Source organism: Phalacrocorax aristotelis, chromosome 1 (genome assembly GCF_949628215.1).
Source record: "Phalacrocorax aristotelis chromosome 1, bGulAri2.1, whole genome shotgun sequence".
Classification (NCBI taxonomy): Eukaryota; Metazoa; Chordata; class Aves; order Suliformes; family Phalacrocoracidae; genus Phalacrocorax; species Phalacrocorax aristotelis.
The window spans coordinates 142638773-142654526 of record NC_134276.1 but is presented as its reverse complement, the minus strand read 5'-3'; the positions used below and the strand labels follow the sequence as shown (position 1 = coordinate 142654526).

The following is a 15754-nucleotide window of genomic DNA, read 5'->3' as shown; positions in this document are numbered from 1 at the left end:
GTGCTGGCAGTGGTTTCTGGACTTGTGAGGCAATTACTTTCAGCCCTGTTCCAGAGATGAGGCTTGTCCTGCTTGGCACCAGGGTTGTACAGTGGTATTATGTCCAAACGTGTGGGTTGTTAATCAAGTATTTTAGCAAGGATTTTACTAAACTCACTGCACAGCATCAGGTTCCAAAGTCCGCTTAATAAAGTTTGAAATACTAAAGATTGCTGTAAATTGTTCAGCAAATGAGGAAGTTATTTTTCTCCATATCTTTCATATCTTTTCCTTTATATCTTTCAGGAGAATGGCTGCAGTCCTGACCCATACTAATCATGCTGAATAACCTATCAGCCTTCGGAATACTGTTCAGCTGAAGTAATTTTTTAGCTATACACTTATGCATAGTTGAGTACCGAAAAAGATTTTTGCTTTTTTAAGATTAAATTTTTTTTCTACAAATAACTCCTGTTAGGGAAAAAAAATCCATGTAACTTTTTTTTTTTGTACCAGGCATGCACCGAATCTAGGACGGATGAGATGTTCTCCTTCAAATGTCCACATTTAGTAACCCATAGTGAATATTTAATAAAAGTAGTTTCAACAACTTCACAAAAAGTTAGGTTTAACAGCCTTTAAAAAAGAGCTTCTATGGAGATGTTACATTTTGAAATGAGGGTTAATATATAAATATATATATATTAAAGAGAAAACTCGTCAAAGACTTAAGATCCATGAATGAAGAAACTGAGTTGTTAGACCTTAAGTTAAAACTGTCTGGGCATAGAAATAAAAAAAAAATGTCCTTCAATAGAAGAGGAAAGAAGGCAGCCAAAATTACAAGATGGCCAGGTAGAAAAACTCAACAGAATACTTAAGGTGTCTCTTACAAATGGAATATTCAACCACTTGTAGCCAACAGAAAACAACTTCATAAATTTAAATATTGCTTGCTCAAAGACAAAAGAAAGTGTAAGAAATTAACCATAACTGCCCTTAATATATGTCTTGGAGAGCACCCAAGAGTACGCTAAACTGCAAAAAAAAAAAGCAGTGAAGCAAACCTGCATGTTAGTCTTTTTCTGAAAGGATGTTGGCGTGATAGTTAATTTCTCCATGTAATAAACTTGTAGGTTCAAAAGGGAAAATGATATACAAGAGGAAGGAACTTCAAGAGGCTGAAATACTAATAAAAATAGCTACTCTCTCATTGAAATTAGCCCCTGTGCCAGGAAACAGCAGGAAACACAGGATTTATCATCATCTTAACCCACCAGTACCTGTCACTCTGTGAGGAAGGCCTGACCACGAGGCTAATGCTCTCTGGCAGACTGTACAGTCCCCATGGTTGATGGGCACTGCAGTTGCAAATTGGTGATAAAAGGGAGCACCGGGTCTCTGAAGGCTGCAGGGCCTTCCCTCCAACTCATCTGCAAAACTGTGTCCTGTTCACACCCTCGCACCCCTCAGAGCCTGGGCCTGTGACACAGGTACGTTCCCAGGTTTTCTGAGTTGGAAGATCCAACACAAATTCCTCCCTAGCGAGCTCCTCTCATGTGTGTCATCCTCAGGGGTTACTCTGTTGGCCTGTGCATAAGGGGTGCCCAAGGAAGAGGCAATAGCTGACTCTCTACTGGACAGCAGTTGCATCTTAACTGGTGTTATTTTTCCTGGAATAATGTATGTGGAAAGAGATTGTCCCAGAGTAAACCATTATCCAGTATTATAAAACTCCAAAAGGCTTCAGTTTGGTGTTAACCCAAGTGGCAAGCACTTGGAGAAGTCATTTAATCATCTAAGCGAAGTTACAAATAGATATGAGTAAATAGGGTGTGTGGGAGTAAAGATTTAAGCATGAATAATATTTACAGTAACTAAAGATAACATTACTAGTGTACCCACAAATAGAAGTATATATTTATATATTTATATATTGTACTTAATTAGATGCTCTATTAACGGAAAGAAAACCAAGACTACTGCTGTTATTGTTGTTCATTTCTCACCTATCCTATTGTAAATGCCTTCAAAGGGACCAACAGGTGTATGGAAATCCAGAGCTAAATCTGTTTCAATTAAGTAACTGACAGTGGCAAACCTCTGTCTGAAGACGTTTAGAAGAGGACAGATAAAAACATTAGGACATTAGGGCATGGGACTCAATCTTACGTAATTCATAAAACAAAATTATACATCTGGTTTGGGGTTTTTTTTTCTTCTTTTTTTCCCTTTTCTACTTGGACAGAGGTTCCACGAAGCCACAAATGAGAAATAACAAAATTTAGATTGTTTTGTTTTCTTCTAAAGATTCAAATATAAACTTCAAGTGCAATTCAAAATCCAAATATTATTTATACTACATACTTCTTTCTACAACAGAACTTATCTGCAGGTAGTTTAATCAGATTTGAACAGATTCCGTCTTTGCTTTGACGGAAGTTATTGTTGATGAAAAATAAAAAGCTGGAAATAATATTTTCTATGTAATGTAATTTCAGATGAGGATTCACTAGTGCAGACACAAATTTGGATCTCTGACTAGATGTACTCAGGGATACACAGTTTTTTTTGTAGTAAAAATCCCATTCAGAACATTGGCTTTTAGCGATTATAAAACATTATAGGTATTCTTCAATATACAATTGAAAACAAAGACTGCAAAATAGAGCCTTCAAATTAGCAAATGTTTCTACTATGGAGGAAAGACAATATTTGACAGGAATGCAAAGTAACCATAAATTGAATACCACTAGCTTATTTGTATGGTCGTAGAAATCTGGAAACTTTTGATCGCAGTAGCTTTATAAATGATCTTGGAAACATCTCTTTTGACTCTTGCGCTGTGTACTTGAAATAGTTTTGTGGGTGTGCCAGTACATCAAAAAGAGCTTTAATCAGTTTCTTGTCCTGTGGGAGAAAACAAATATATGTATTAGATAAAAATAGGTTTTGGATTTAGTGGCTGCACAGCTTTCAAAATTGATGAACAACAATCAGGGTTCGGTGGTTTTTTTTTTTTGCAAACTTGATTCTGGGTAAAGCAGGGTAAGGAAACTACTCCCTGTTGCTGTGGAGTTTGATACTGATGACTCTTTCTACTGTGCCAGGTGGATTTTCTGCAATTAGTGTTCCCGGAAGGTCCTGAACTGAGAGGGTAGCGGCTGGGTTAACTACAAACGTGCTGCAGAGGTTGGCCATTAGAATTGCAAACTGCCTCTAACTGTCCTTCCAGCCTGTTTCACCCTGTTGTCCAGGGCCATCCCCCCATGAACAAGAGAGAAGGCTGGTCTTCAGTGATGCTGAGCTCTTTGAGGACCTCCTTCTGCACCTTGGTAAAGCCTTGATTCAGAACCTCAGCTGACCCTGTGCCTGACCATATACACCAGAGTGGGGACCTGAGCGACCTCAAAGCTCTGGTGAGAGCGTACTGGCAGGGCTGGGGCAGCACTGGCCCAGGAAGCCGGCTGTTAATCGGTTGCCATCCTTCCAAGCCGTACATTTACATGGCTGCCTTCTGAACAGCCTTTTTTCAGTTTTAATTAGTTAATTGTTCTAGGTGGCAGCCCAGCAGCCTTTCTCCACAATTCTCTCCAATGTTTTGCTTGTGCCGTTGGAAAACTGTTTCATGGACAGCTTACACTGCTACATTACGGTTATGTCTTGTTGAGGCGGGACAGTGATTTAGGTAAATACATTTTTTAATGCACAGGAAATTCTGACTCAATGACTCATTTAAACACATGCCAGACTGAGACTGAAGAAGGCTTTTCAAACAATAGGTTCTTCATTCTTGATTGACTATTTTTATTCACATACAATCATGTTACATACATTTAATTTAGTTCCTGATTCAGCAAAGGAGGTACGCACATGCTGAGCCCAGCTGAGCTGCTGATTTTGCACTGCTCCAAATACTAGCATAAACCTCAGAAGACAGAGAACTTAATTTGGAGTCAAACTTGAAGTCTAAATATTATGACCCTATCGGGGTAATGAGAACTATCTTGGGAAAATGTTTTGAAAAAGGAATTCTTGGCCTCAGATAAAGCAGAATTTTCTTACCTTTAGAATTTCCTGATGATTTTCTGATGCATATAATCGTCCATCTCGAACAATGTCTTCTATTAGTTGTTGGTAATCCTCTGCAAAATAAAGATCTGTTGAGTGAATGTTTGTGACATCCTTTGGGAGGATAACAGCCAGACATTAGCTAAACTTCCTCTTCAAGTCAAAGCTGAGAAATTTAGTATCCAGTTAATTATTCAGTGTCTCTCAAGATGCTGTAATGCTCTAATCACATTAAAATTCTGTACTGCTTTAGAACAGTAATTTTGAATTATCCATATAAATACTAACAACCCCAAAAGACTACTCCCTCCAGATAATAATGCTTTATTATCTGCCTTCTAGAGATGAAGAAACAGGACCAGGGGTATGAAATAACCGTCAAAGTTTATACATGAAGTCAGCAGCACAGTCAGGAACAGAGCCTCGTTTTCTGCCCTGAGAACAGCTCTTATTTTGATTCCTGAATGACCAGCTTAATAGAGATTTTCTCATCGTTCACCAAATTGCCCTGGTGTTTGGAAAAGAGATGGACTGACAGCTGCTAAAGGTATCCCAGAAAAGTCTGTGTTCTGTTAAAACAGAAATCATCCTAAAGCCCAAAATATAGTTTAATGCATAATTTATATGATGAGCTGGACTGTTTTAAAATGTGGATTTATGAAAGTAGTTACTGAAAGGATATTTCTTTTTGCATCATTATTTTTCTCTGTTGGACGTATGATTTTATGTTATTAATTTATAATTTTCAAAATTGCATGGGTGACGAGTAGGACTTGATGAAGGGGCTTCTTAAAATGCACAGCAATTAATGGTATTGTCATTATGCATATGATAAATGCCAATTAAAAGAAGTCTCATTGGATTCAGTGGGATAAGGATTAAGTTTAAAGAATTCTGTGTAAATTGTCCATCCTTAAAGTATCAGAAAAAGTAATAAAAGTAAAACTAGGTATGATTTCAAAGTCTTTGCAACTGGTTTTAATGTAATTCACTGGATTAAAAATGAGTTATATCAAGTTCTTCCTCATTCTTCTCTCCCTGTAATTAGTGCAAGAAAGATTCTAAGGGACAGTTTTCTATAATACAGATATAACATGAAGATGAAAAACAATCCCATTCTCACCATCGTAAGTCACATAGGGGACCTGAAATCCTTTGCCACTGTTTCCTTCATTTGACTTGAACTGAATCCAGAGCTTCCTCGATCTTGAGGTAAATGCAATAGGTCTCTCGTAAGTCTGACATGTTTCATATGTAGTAATTGAAGTAGGAGAAGCTAGAAAGAAGATTAAATAAAGAAATGTTCTGTACAAAATAACTTCTCAGCTGACGTATTCCTGCAAGCAGAAGTTTTTTGTGATAGAGGGCATGTAGTCTTTATCTCTCTGTAAGAAGTAAGTTTTTCCACAGAGGCAATGGGAACCCCTCTGTCCCACATCAAGGAGCTTAAGCAGACAGCGAGGTGCCAGAGAAAATTTTTGACATTTATAACATTGCTACCAATATTACTTATTTTGTGTACTACTCTAGCACTGAATTCCAGCGTTCCTGTATGCTGAGCCCAGACAGGTAAGAATGAGTCAGCTGCAACCCAGGCAGATGCGGTAACATGCCCAGTTTGGGGAGTTCATTTGATAGCAATAAACCACTTACAAGAATGTAATGGCCTGGTATAGTGATTCTGACCAAAAGACCATCGCACATGAGGAGATGGTGATCCACAGAACAGTTAATCTGGGTATGGCCAGGCCCGTGCTGTGCTGCACGTCCAGCGTGGCCTTCAGGCCTGTGTTGTGCTGCACAAATCCCATGGCTGCAGGACAAACAGCCAGCTCGTAACGAGAGGAACTTGCAGGCAGATTCCACTCGGTACCAGCGATTATGCTACTGTGTGGCCCTGCCTTTATCTAAAAGTGCAGCAAGAAGTGCTGATGAGAACACTGTTTCTGTTTGACAGTAGAAATGACAAATAGAGTTGTTTCCTTGTAAAAGAACCCTATAATAGCTTGAATGACTGAGAGAGCAAAATCTCTCTACGCACAGGGTCTGCCCAGCCTGCTGCTTGTGGATCAGAGGCCCGTTCAATACTACACCGCCAATCGTTCCCACTGTCTAAAGGGATATAAGGTTACCTATACTATTCTCTCCCTGTGATAGCTCTAATAAATAGCATTTTAAATGATACCTTACAAAGCCTCAGTGCCTTTCTTACTGGGATCATAATGGACCAGCACCTCCCACTGCAAAACAGCTGGTTGCAGGTTTGAAAAGCAAATATCATTTATCTATGCTGAAACAGAGCTAATAGCTGGGAACCAGAAAGAGCCCCATTTGCCCCTAACATAAGTAACAGATGGAGCAGGAAGGATGTCTTCAAATCATTATGAAAGTATCATGAGGGTCCAGTAAGTTGAAATGAGTTTCAAACAAAAGGAAAAAATAGCTTCTTACCTAGTTCGAAAAAATCCACTCTGTAGCCGCAGGATATTTAGGGATGATAACAAGTGTAACCTAAAATCTGAACATGCTAGGGCAGATTCAACTTTCACCAATGTTGGCAAAAAAAAAGACCTTTTGACCTGAATGGGATTTGGATTCTTGAAGTGCAAAAAAGTGGATCTAGCTGTAACTCTGGAACTGCCATCAGTTTTTCCACAGCAACGTTAGCAGCTGACCGTACATGAACTACAAAAAATACTCATAAGATCTACTCTTATGATGCCAAACATACAGTGATCACAAATCAGCTCCAAAAACCTGCCCTCATTTTACAGTATTGTTGTTTTGGTACTGTTATTGGTACTGAAGTGGAAGTAAAGCTTTTCCCTGATGTGCCTGGCTTTACTCACTGTGGGAACCCACAGTTTGGGGTTAGAAGGACAACTGATTTGCTTTGCTACAGTAAGTGCTTGGCTTTTAAAAAATTGATCTGGACAGATACAATTTCCTTCCATCTATAGTGAGCAGGTTTTTTCTTCTGATATAGAGATGTCAAAACAAACCCTCAAGGATAAGAAGTGGTGAAAATTGTTTTAGCAAGTGAAATATGCTGTTTTAAACAAAGCTCCATAGAAACTATTGCCTTTCAGGTTTGGTGCTTCCTGGCGATTTAGCAATGGATCACCAGAAGCTGGATGCCTACATGGGACTGAAGGAGGAGTGCATCTCGCTGCTGTCTTAACTTCAGAGGTTGTTGAATTAACTTTATAATCAAAGACATAATGTACCCCCCGCTCCACATAAAATTGGGAAAACTGGGTTTCTTGAGGGTGTTGGGTGTACCAAGCTGTGTCACTGCACAGATCTAGCAGTAACTGCAGCATATATATAGTTGCAAAGGGTAAGTGAGAGCACAATTTGTACAGATGGCAGGAGATAGCTCTTCCAATATAACTTAGCATAGCTTTGTCGACTTCTAGAGTGGCAGTGATTTATCCCATGTGATAACTGGGCCAGACAGAAGCCCATTAACTGCTTTCATTCATTCAGCCAAGGCACTTGAATAATTAATATCACTCTGTTAATTGTTATTGGAACAGTGTTCTGTTTTAATTTGCTGTGCCGGTTCATTCAAGAATCCTTTTAGAAACACCGGAGAGATGAAGACAGTTGCCCCTTCAATATGAACTTTCCACTCAGTCAGTTTGCAATAAATATTTGTATAACTCATGTCTGGCAACTTACCACTTTTTCTCATTACTAAAACATCACCGCATTCATCTTCAATTGGGAGGAATATCTCAGGTACTACGATGAGTATTCTCCTCTTCGGGGGTGGATTTATATTCCAAATGCATTCAACATTAGCTGGGTAGTCTCCAGGATAGTTGGGCGATTCAATGTAGCCAGTATAATCCCCAAGTTCTCCTCCACAGTGCTGGTCTGTGGGGAAACATAAATTAGCATTTGTGTTAGCTGATTAGCTAATTTGAGGTGTTTTTCTAGATCTGTCAAGAGCAAGTCTAAACTCTTCCTTGTGGCTTTAGAAATGCACACATTCTCCAGCTGCCTCTTTGTTTAGCATGGAAAGGCTTTAAAGGAATACTTGATCTGCAGGGCTGCTCCAACTGATTTGCAAAACCTTAATCTCCGGTGTATAAACCGATTCAACGCTTCATTCAGGCTGCTTTAACATTTGATTAAGAAACGAACACAGCTAAGTAAACATGACCCCATTGTGGAGGTACTCACACAGTGGTTACCACTGAGACCATGCTGCCATGCAGAAGGTATTCTGATTTAGCTTCACTTGTTTTTTAACCTGATTTAGCTGAATGAGGTGATGATCCTAATAGCCAACCATATCTGATTCCAGATCTGCCTTGCTTTATCTTAGATTAAACCAGTTAATAAAGAATCTCCATTGATGGACCAGTTTTACTTTCTGAGTTTTCAAAACTCCCATTGAATCTGCCACAGAAGCCTGATTCAGTAAGGTACTTAAGCTTGAGCTCTCCAGGCCTACTCACCCACATAAAACTAGATGTGTGTTTAAATATTTCGCTTAAGTCAAGCCTCAAAGATTACGCAAGGTCAGAAATTGGCTTGAAAAGAGGGATTTTCTAGGTGAAGTGATAAGGATGGATTTATTTTATAGGAAAATCATCAGACTTCTTCAAATTCCTTACAGTTATCTAATTTAGTCAGATTACATTAAACATGATGAAGGGCTTCAAAGACACACGGCACGGAATCAGAATAAAAATATACGTGAGACTTGCACATGAATAGTTAGTTTAGATGACGTTCCCTAATTATTATAGAGACATTCTCTTAAACTAGCATGGTAGAGATGAAAAAAATTGCTTTTTAAAAGAATCAGTTGTTCACAAAAGACCAAATAAAATTGCACTGGAATCCTTGGGGATATTTAAAATGGTAATTGAAGATCAGAGGCCAAGTACTGCAAAAAAAGTCTATGAGAAGATTTCACTGCCATGAGTGATTACCTGGCAACTGCATAATGCATGACCGTATCTCCCAGTATTTTATAATTATTTATAAAATGGCAGTTACTCTGATAGAAGATATCCTGCTCTACAGAGACACAGAGGAATACGCATCACTGCAAGACAACTTACAGGATCTGGGAAACCAAAAGCTCTGTAGTTAACTTGTAGCTGACACTGCCAAATTACATTAAAGCTAAAACATACACATCAAGTGGTACTTTTCCAGTTTATTTTTTTTTCTCATTGTTTTCCCAATTTTTACTGTTCCATATATGCTAACTAGGAAATACAGAATTGAAGTCCAGCCTGACAGATGGAACCTTCACGTTGCAGTTCAGATCAGAAGATATGCTTCATCTCTCAACTAATATAAAAGCAACTTACTTTTGCAGTGTGTAACATTAGTGGAGCCATCAAAATCTGTACTTGTGTTCCCAGGGCAGGTGATGCAGTAGTTTTGACCAAACTCAGGCTGGTATGTTCCCACAGGGCATCGGATACATCTGTGTGTTGTGGAGTTGTAGTAGTGTCCAGGAGAACAATGAACTGTAAGGTATGAGGTATATTATTTTCAGAAAGTAGCAATCTTCAGTGCAGAGAGAACTTTCCTCTACCCTGGACATACCTCATGATCCCTGTTCTGCAATATACTTATTAGGCCACAAAAGGCAAAAAAGACAGTAGCTGCCTGTATTTCCCGTTACAAAGGACCTTCTAACTAGAATTATGTTCCAAAGGCTGGAGCTAAACCCTTATGAACTACACATAGCTTGAACACAGTATTTAATACAGTGGTTTCCAATGAGTTTGTAATAAATGGAGCTGATCCATATCTACCTCAACAATAAAAATGCCTTTCACAATCGCAGGAGAGAGGTTTTCATTAGTGTCTGTTTGCCAGGGCCAGCACGTAATTCCAGTAACTAAATCAAAATGCACTTGGGCAGGTTCCTTCGTCAGCATTTGCACTGGATGTTGACATTATGGAACATGCAACATGTTGCATGCTTCCAGTTTCTGCCTAGCCCATTAATAATCTATCCTTAACTTCATATAATTTCTGTAGTGTTTAGTTTTTCTGATTTAGTTAATAAAAATATACATGAAGGTTAAACATTGTCTAATGCAACTTTTGTCTTCTTTCTTGCCATGCAGCAGGGCTGATTCACTTACCAGTTGCAGCGCTGACTCCGTACCTGCCTGTGGTAAGTTCCAAAGAAAACCATAAAGCCTGTTCAGTCTCTGCAACCTCGGGAGATCATACCTAGTTTACAGATTTCCTGACTATTTAAATTAATCACACACAGTATTTCTTCATGCAGTGACTGTGTTTGTTTTGGAGCCTTTCAAAGCCCCTTGGCACTGAAGATTACAAACAAAAGGGCAAGCAGCTGGAATACGAACTGTGGAAAGATTTCAAATTCACCTTTGGTTTCGCAGTCTTGAAAGGAAACAGCACCTTCGTACTTGGTCACAAGCCCACCACCACATGGAAAGCAGAGGGTCCTTCCTGGTTCAGGCTGGTATGTACCAAGAGGACAGACTCTACAAGGTTTAAAACCGTCTGAAGAATAGTGCCCAGGAGAACACTGCCCTAGAAATTGAAAATGATCATCTGTATTAGCGAGCTGACTTTTCTGGACGAAGTATAAAACCTGCTAGTAGATAGTAATGCTTCCTTTAACTGAAACACATGACATCAAGACGGCTGCACATAAAATTTTAATCTTACATGCTGATTTTGTATTGTTCCTGTAACTGCTTCCTAAAAACACCAGTAAATACAACTGGTTTCTTAATAAGCTCTTCACTACCTGTGTTTCTGTTTGGCTTTTTCTTTTCTTTAAAGATGGGCTCTATTAAGATGGTGTTAGAACACTTTGTACTTTCACCAAGTCTTTCATCTGAGAATTTCAAAACGCTTTGTAGGAAAAAATGAAACTTTGCACCATACCTATGAAGGAAGTAATTATTTTTTTTATATCTCCATTTTATAGCTAGGGAAGCAGTAGGTCATGGGATTACCAGACTGGATGGGACCAGTCCAGCACCCTGTCTATAAGAACAGCTGATACCAGCAGCTTTCCAGGTAGCTGTGAAAACTAGTGCTCGTCAGAAGCTCTTCTGCCAGAAAATGGTGATTTGTGTAAAGCAAAGCCCTTTGTTAATGAGTCTACAGACAGACACAAGGTAGTTTAAAAGCTCCAGGCTCTTTCTGACAGGCGTTTGTTTGGCTTGGGTCTTGATAGCTCGAGTACTTTAGTCCTTTACAACCCACCTGAGAATTAGGATGGCAAGTTTTTCAAGATTATGGCATTAATGCATAACTTCACACCACCCCAGCCTGGGAGACCAGCACTTTGAGATGTTAGGTGTTCCCTGAGGTTGCCTAATCCCAATACTTTGTAATTTAACTTCCCTGAGTACTGAACAGCAGACAGAAACAACTGGCTTGAAAACCTGAAAGTTCTGAGGGCTCTAGGTGGGGTTGGGGTCTCTGAAAAACCCTGATACTTGCTGGAAAATGCTGGGGACATCCATCTTGGGAACTTGGCACTTAGGATGAACTAGAGCTCCTGAGCAAAAGAAAAGTTCAAGTTCTGTCCCCACAAAAGTCAAACTGCTATGGACACCTGCGGGACCAGGATGTCTGGGATTTAGTTGCACTTCCATTCCAGTTGGCTGGAATATGACTTACAAGCTGGCTGTTGTGACACAGACCTCTGAGAAATATTATGATATTACTAATTTGAAGACAATTCTGCTAATGTTTTTGTAGCAAAATTGATCCGTCTGGTCCAACTGGTCGCGGGACTTTAACATGAAGGCAGTTAATGAAGAGTGAATTTGGATCTGGATTTTAGTGTGAAAATTAAGTACTTCTTACAGACATCCTTTTAAAGAAGCAGTACAGTTGGGTTTTAATACTGCTAAATACCCAATGCTTTCAGCACTAGCATGTCTCAGTCCTTGCCTGTATATAAGAATAAGCTAACTCACTCCCTTCTTGCTTTCTGTATTGAAATTGCCAACAGAATCAATCTGAGGTGATTTGCTTGAGAAATGCCCCAAATGACTAGGTTTCCTAATTGGCCCTGTACATACATGGATCACATGCAACTTAAGTATCACAGCATCTTACTTGCAGCTACGACATAGCTCTACACAATAGGCACGTAAAATCTCTTACATACTTGTTGTATGTGCCTCACCCACAGAGGTGAGGATTTCAGTCATAGCTTATATGTTTTGACACAGGCATTACTGCTCCAGAAGTTATGATGCAAAAATACTATTGATCACAGGTGGTGAGAACGTTTCTAACAAAATCTGTGTTCATCAAAAGACACTGTTCCATCGCACATGCTGACACATTTTATGGAGACATACTGGTTCTGATAAAATCTTTGACAGGGCTTTATGAAGTCCAAAGCATACTCTCTCTTGCCACTTCCAAAGAGAAAAGAGGAGAGTTGAGCAGGAAAAGAGACTGTTGTGATCTGTCAACAAACATTCTGAGACAGATCCACGCTGCAAAAATAATCAGAAGGCTTTCTTTTTGTTGTCGGGCAGAACAATAATTCAAATGCAAGCCCTGAACAAAACCAGTCTTTTTCCTCTAGTTGTTCTGTCCTGCTGCTTTGGTCAGTATACTATATTCAATCTTTAAAACCTCATATTTTATTTTGATTATCTATTCCTGGTGGGTTTTGGCTAAATACAAGTCAACATAACAAAGATGCCCAAGCATTTCAAGAATTTTTCTGTCATAGTTCCTTCATACAGTAAATCAGCAAAATCTACCATATGTTTGGACTGGAGACACTAGAGTTATTTTGTTATTCAGTGGATGGGGAAAAAGCAGCAGTTTCTCAAGTGCCATTCATTGTCTGTTCACTCTTGATGTCCTTGAAGAAACCATTAATGTAAATTACATGGACAAGTTTTAAAGTTAGAACTTGTGCAGCAGATAGGCCATATTTCTTTCAAAGTCAAATAGTGTATCTGCTATAAACTAGATTTTGCTCATCTGTAATGAAATAAGGTAAAGAAAATAACAGTTGTGTCTTAAAACCTTATTTTGATCAAATTGCAGAAGAAGCATTAACAAGCTGAACTTCACAGCTCTTTTCTGAAACCAGGTATTATCGTCATTATCATCTGATTTGTATATCAAGAAGTTGAGTCAGAGATGCTACATCACTTGCCAAAAGCTACAGTGAATTCAAACAGCATTGAAACTTGGAATCATTAGCTCTGAGTCCAGGTTACAGATTCCTGCAGCATCACTACCTCAAAATTACGATTGCTGCCAGTTAGACCAGGTAAACTGCATCTCATGCAAAACATTAATCAGCAGGTTCATTAGACTCACCAATACCAGTCCAAAGTAATCCATCCCTTTAGCTCACAATATACTTGACGAGTCCTTACAAGTCGAGGTATGTCCAGATTCCATACCTGACTTGAAGCAAAGCGCTTTGCTCGGCTTGCTCATTTCCATACCATAACTCACATTGCTGCAGTAGGTCTCATCTTCTTGTTGGCATTGCCAGCAGATGGAGCAAGCCAAAACATTCTGCATATTGCTTGTAAGTGCACAGAGGTTTCTTCTGTTACCTTTACAAAACAGAAGTGTGGAAGGCTCTCCCCTCTTTTAGCCTCCATGCCTCACAGGCTGTGTGGCAACACCTTTTATAATCAAATTAAACTTGCCTCCACATTCTGACACGTTCCGGGCGCCTGCTACTCCCTGTCCATCGTTACTTGGGCAAGGCTCACAGGTAAGTTGACCTTCTGTGTCTTGGTATGTTCCTGGTGAGCAAGGAACGCACTGATTATGCTCTCCGCTATAATAGGTGCCCGTGCTGCAGGTAACTGAGAAAAGAAAACGGGAATCTACGTAAGGACTTTAATTTTGACCACCTCATTTGCCTTTATATCAAACATTTTGAGAAGATGGATCTCTCTGGCCTCAGTATTATAGTGGCATATGTTTTGCATATGTTAGTCCAGGATCCTCACCTGATGTAAACACGCCCATCTCCACTGCGGTCTAGGTCAGTTTACATCAGGGCAAGGCGCTTCTTCTATTGTTTAAGCCATTAAATGGCATTGTAATGCACTGAAGTGTTTATCAGACACATGTTGTCAGTAAAGCTGATGCAGTCTTAAAAGACTATACTGCAGTTTAATTAAGACAGTCATGCATAAAATAAGGGAAGTGATGTGAATTTTTAGTTTACACTAGGGGCATGTATGTGTCGGTTTTATGGAAGATGACTACAAAAAGTGTGTCGCCTGAGATCGGTTTTAGAGATTTCTCTGAGGGCAATGCATCCCATGTAACGTTTTATGTCTCTTGACACTCAAATACTCCACTGGATAGTGTTTTAAATACAGATATGAATCCACATGCTTTTCATGCTGCAACAAAGCACATAACTGCATTAAATGTTTTTCTCTGCTGGATATAGGTAGTTAAAATGTATGGGTTTCTAGACACTAATAGCAACAGTTTTTCAACACAGTCTCTAAACTGCTGTTGCTATACGATGAAAACAGCCTCTGAACCAACTCATTAGAGGCAGCTATCAGATCTGCACTTAACTATTTCTTTTTGCTTGTAAATCACTTGGTGTCTAAAAGAAGCCGGAAAAATAGATATGCTGATTTTGCAAAGATGACTCTGAGTGATTAGAAAGCTTGCAGTGCTGAGAACTGCCATTAATAGGTTTCCGCTAGCACCTTGCCCCCAGTGAAGTGCTAGAGCCTGCTAACCTTGGGAAAGGCTTAAAGAAATTAGGTATTTTACGTAAAATTAAAATAGATTTCTATAGTTTTTTTTTTAATTGGACATCTTGAGGGTTAAATATAAATATATCCATGGGTCATGGATTATTTGGTGGTGAGGAGAGTGAGAGAGGCGATGTAATACTAAACACACAACATGTAGGCAAACACCATTTTATTGTTTTACAGAATTGTAATTATGTTTTCATAAGATGCTGGGAGCAACTGGGAACTAATTGCCAACATTGCCTTGTGGCAGGCCTTGATACATACCAGCTGACAGCATGGGAGCGTGTGCATATATATGCTGCTTTTGTTTTCCTGCAATCATTTAATGAACTCCCTTCAAAGACTTACGGACCATCAGTAGTCCATGAACATGTGCTGAGTAATACTGATCTAAATCATCTTTTATCTCATAGATTTCCTGCCTTGCTCACTAGGGAGAAGTTAATTTTGGATTGCTTGTTTTGGGGGATATGGCTGAATAGAGTTGTTGGGACTTACCGCATTTTCCATCCTGCAGCACTTGCCCTGTACTGCAAGCTTCATGCCCTTCAGTAGCTTTAGCTGGCTTCTGAGCCACTTCATATTCTGTCCCAGAAAACTGAATGTAAAATTGCTGTTTATTAATAGATTTCCTCAATGTTTTGATTGCAGTTTGCAGCTTCTGCTCCATCCTTTTCCGAACACAGTCAATGTTACAGGTGTCTAGATGGGAAATGATAAGAAAACTAGAAGCAATTGAGATTAATGTTTAAAAAGAGGTGTTTAACAAAAAGCTTAGCCTGCATTGCACTATGACACCTCTGTTTGCTTCACTGTCTTCTCCATATAAATTGTAGAAGCAGCTCACTGTATTCAAAATCAGGCCTTTTAAAGGGAGAAGGGAGGACACGGGGGTCCATCAAATTGAGTTTCACAGCCTATAAGTGCACACTGAGCGCTGGTATCTCTAA

General features: G+C 39.3%; 1 protein-coding gene across 5 annotated transcripts in view; it reads right to left on the bottom strand.

The window, feature by feature from the left end:
- Window positions 1–15754, bottom strand: part of SCUBE1 (signal peptide, CUB domain and EGF like domain containing 1) — a 218770-nt gene that overhangs the window by 2971 nt on the left and 200045 nt on the right. For 4 of the 5 annotated variants that reach the window (XM_075112937.1, XM_075112954.1, XM_075112963.1 and 1 more), the window contains 8 exons: window positions 15303–15506; window positions 13719–13880; window positions 10429–10596; window positions 9387–9548; window positions 7735–7932; window positions 5174–5326; window positions 4045–4124; window positions 2209–2889 (listed from right to left, as the gene is read on the bottom strand). In XM_075112937.1, coding sequence (XP_074969038.1) covers window positions 2737–2889; window positions 4045–4124; window positions 5174–5326; window positions 7735–7932; window positions 9387–9548; window positions 10429–10596; window positions 13719–13880; window positions 15303–15506 — 1280 coding nt within the window. In that variant the 3' untranslated portion in view covers window positions 2209–2736. Of the gene's footprint in view, window positions 1–2208; window positions 2890–4044; window positions 4125–5173; window positions 5327–7734; window positions 7933–9386; window positions 9549–10428; window positions 10597–13718; window positions 13881–15302; window positions 15507–15754 lie in introns of those variants that run through there. The other variant, XM_075112945.1, reaches the window with a different exon arrangement.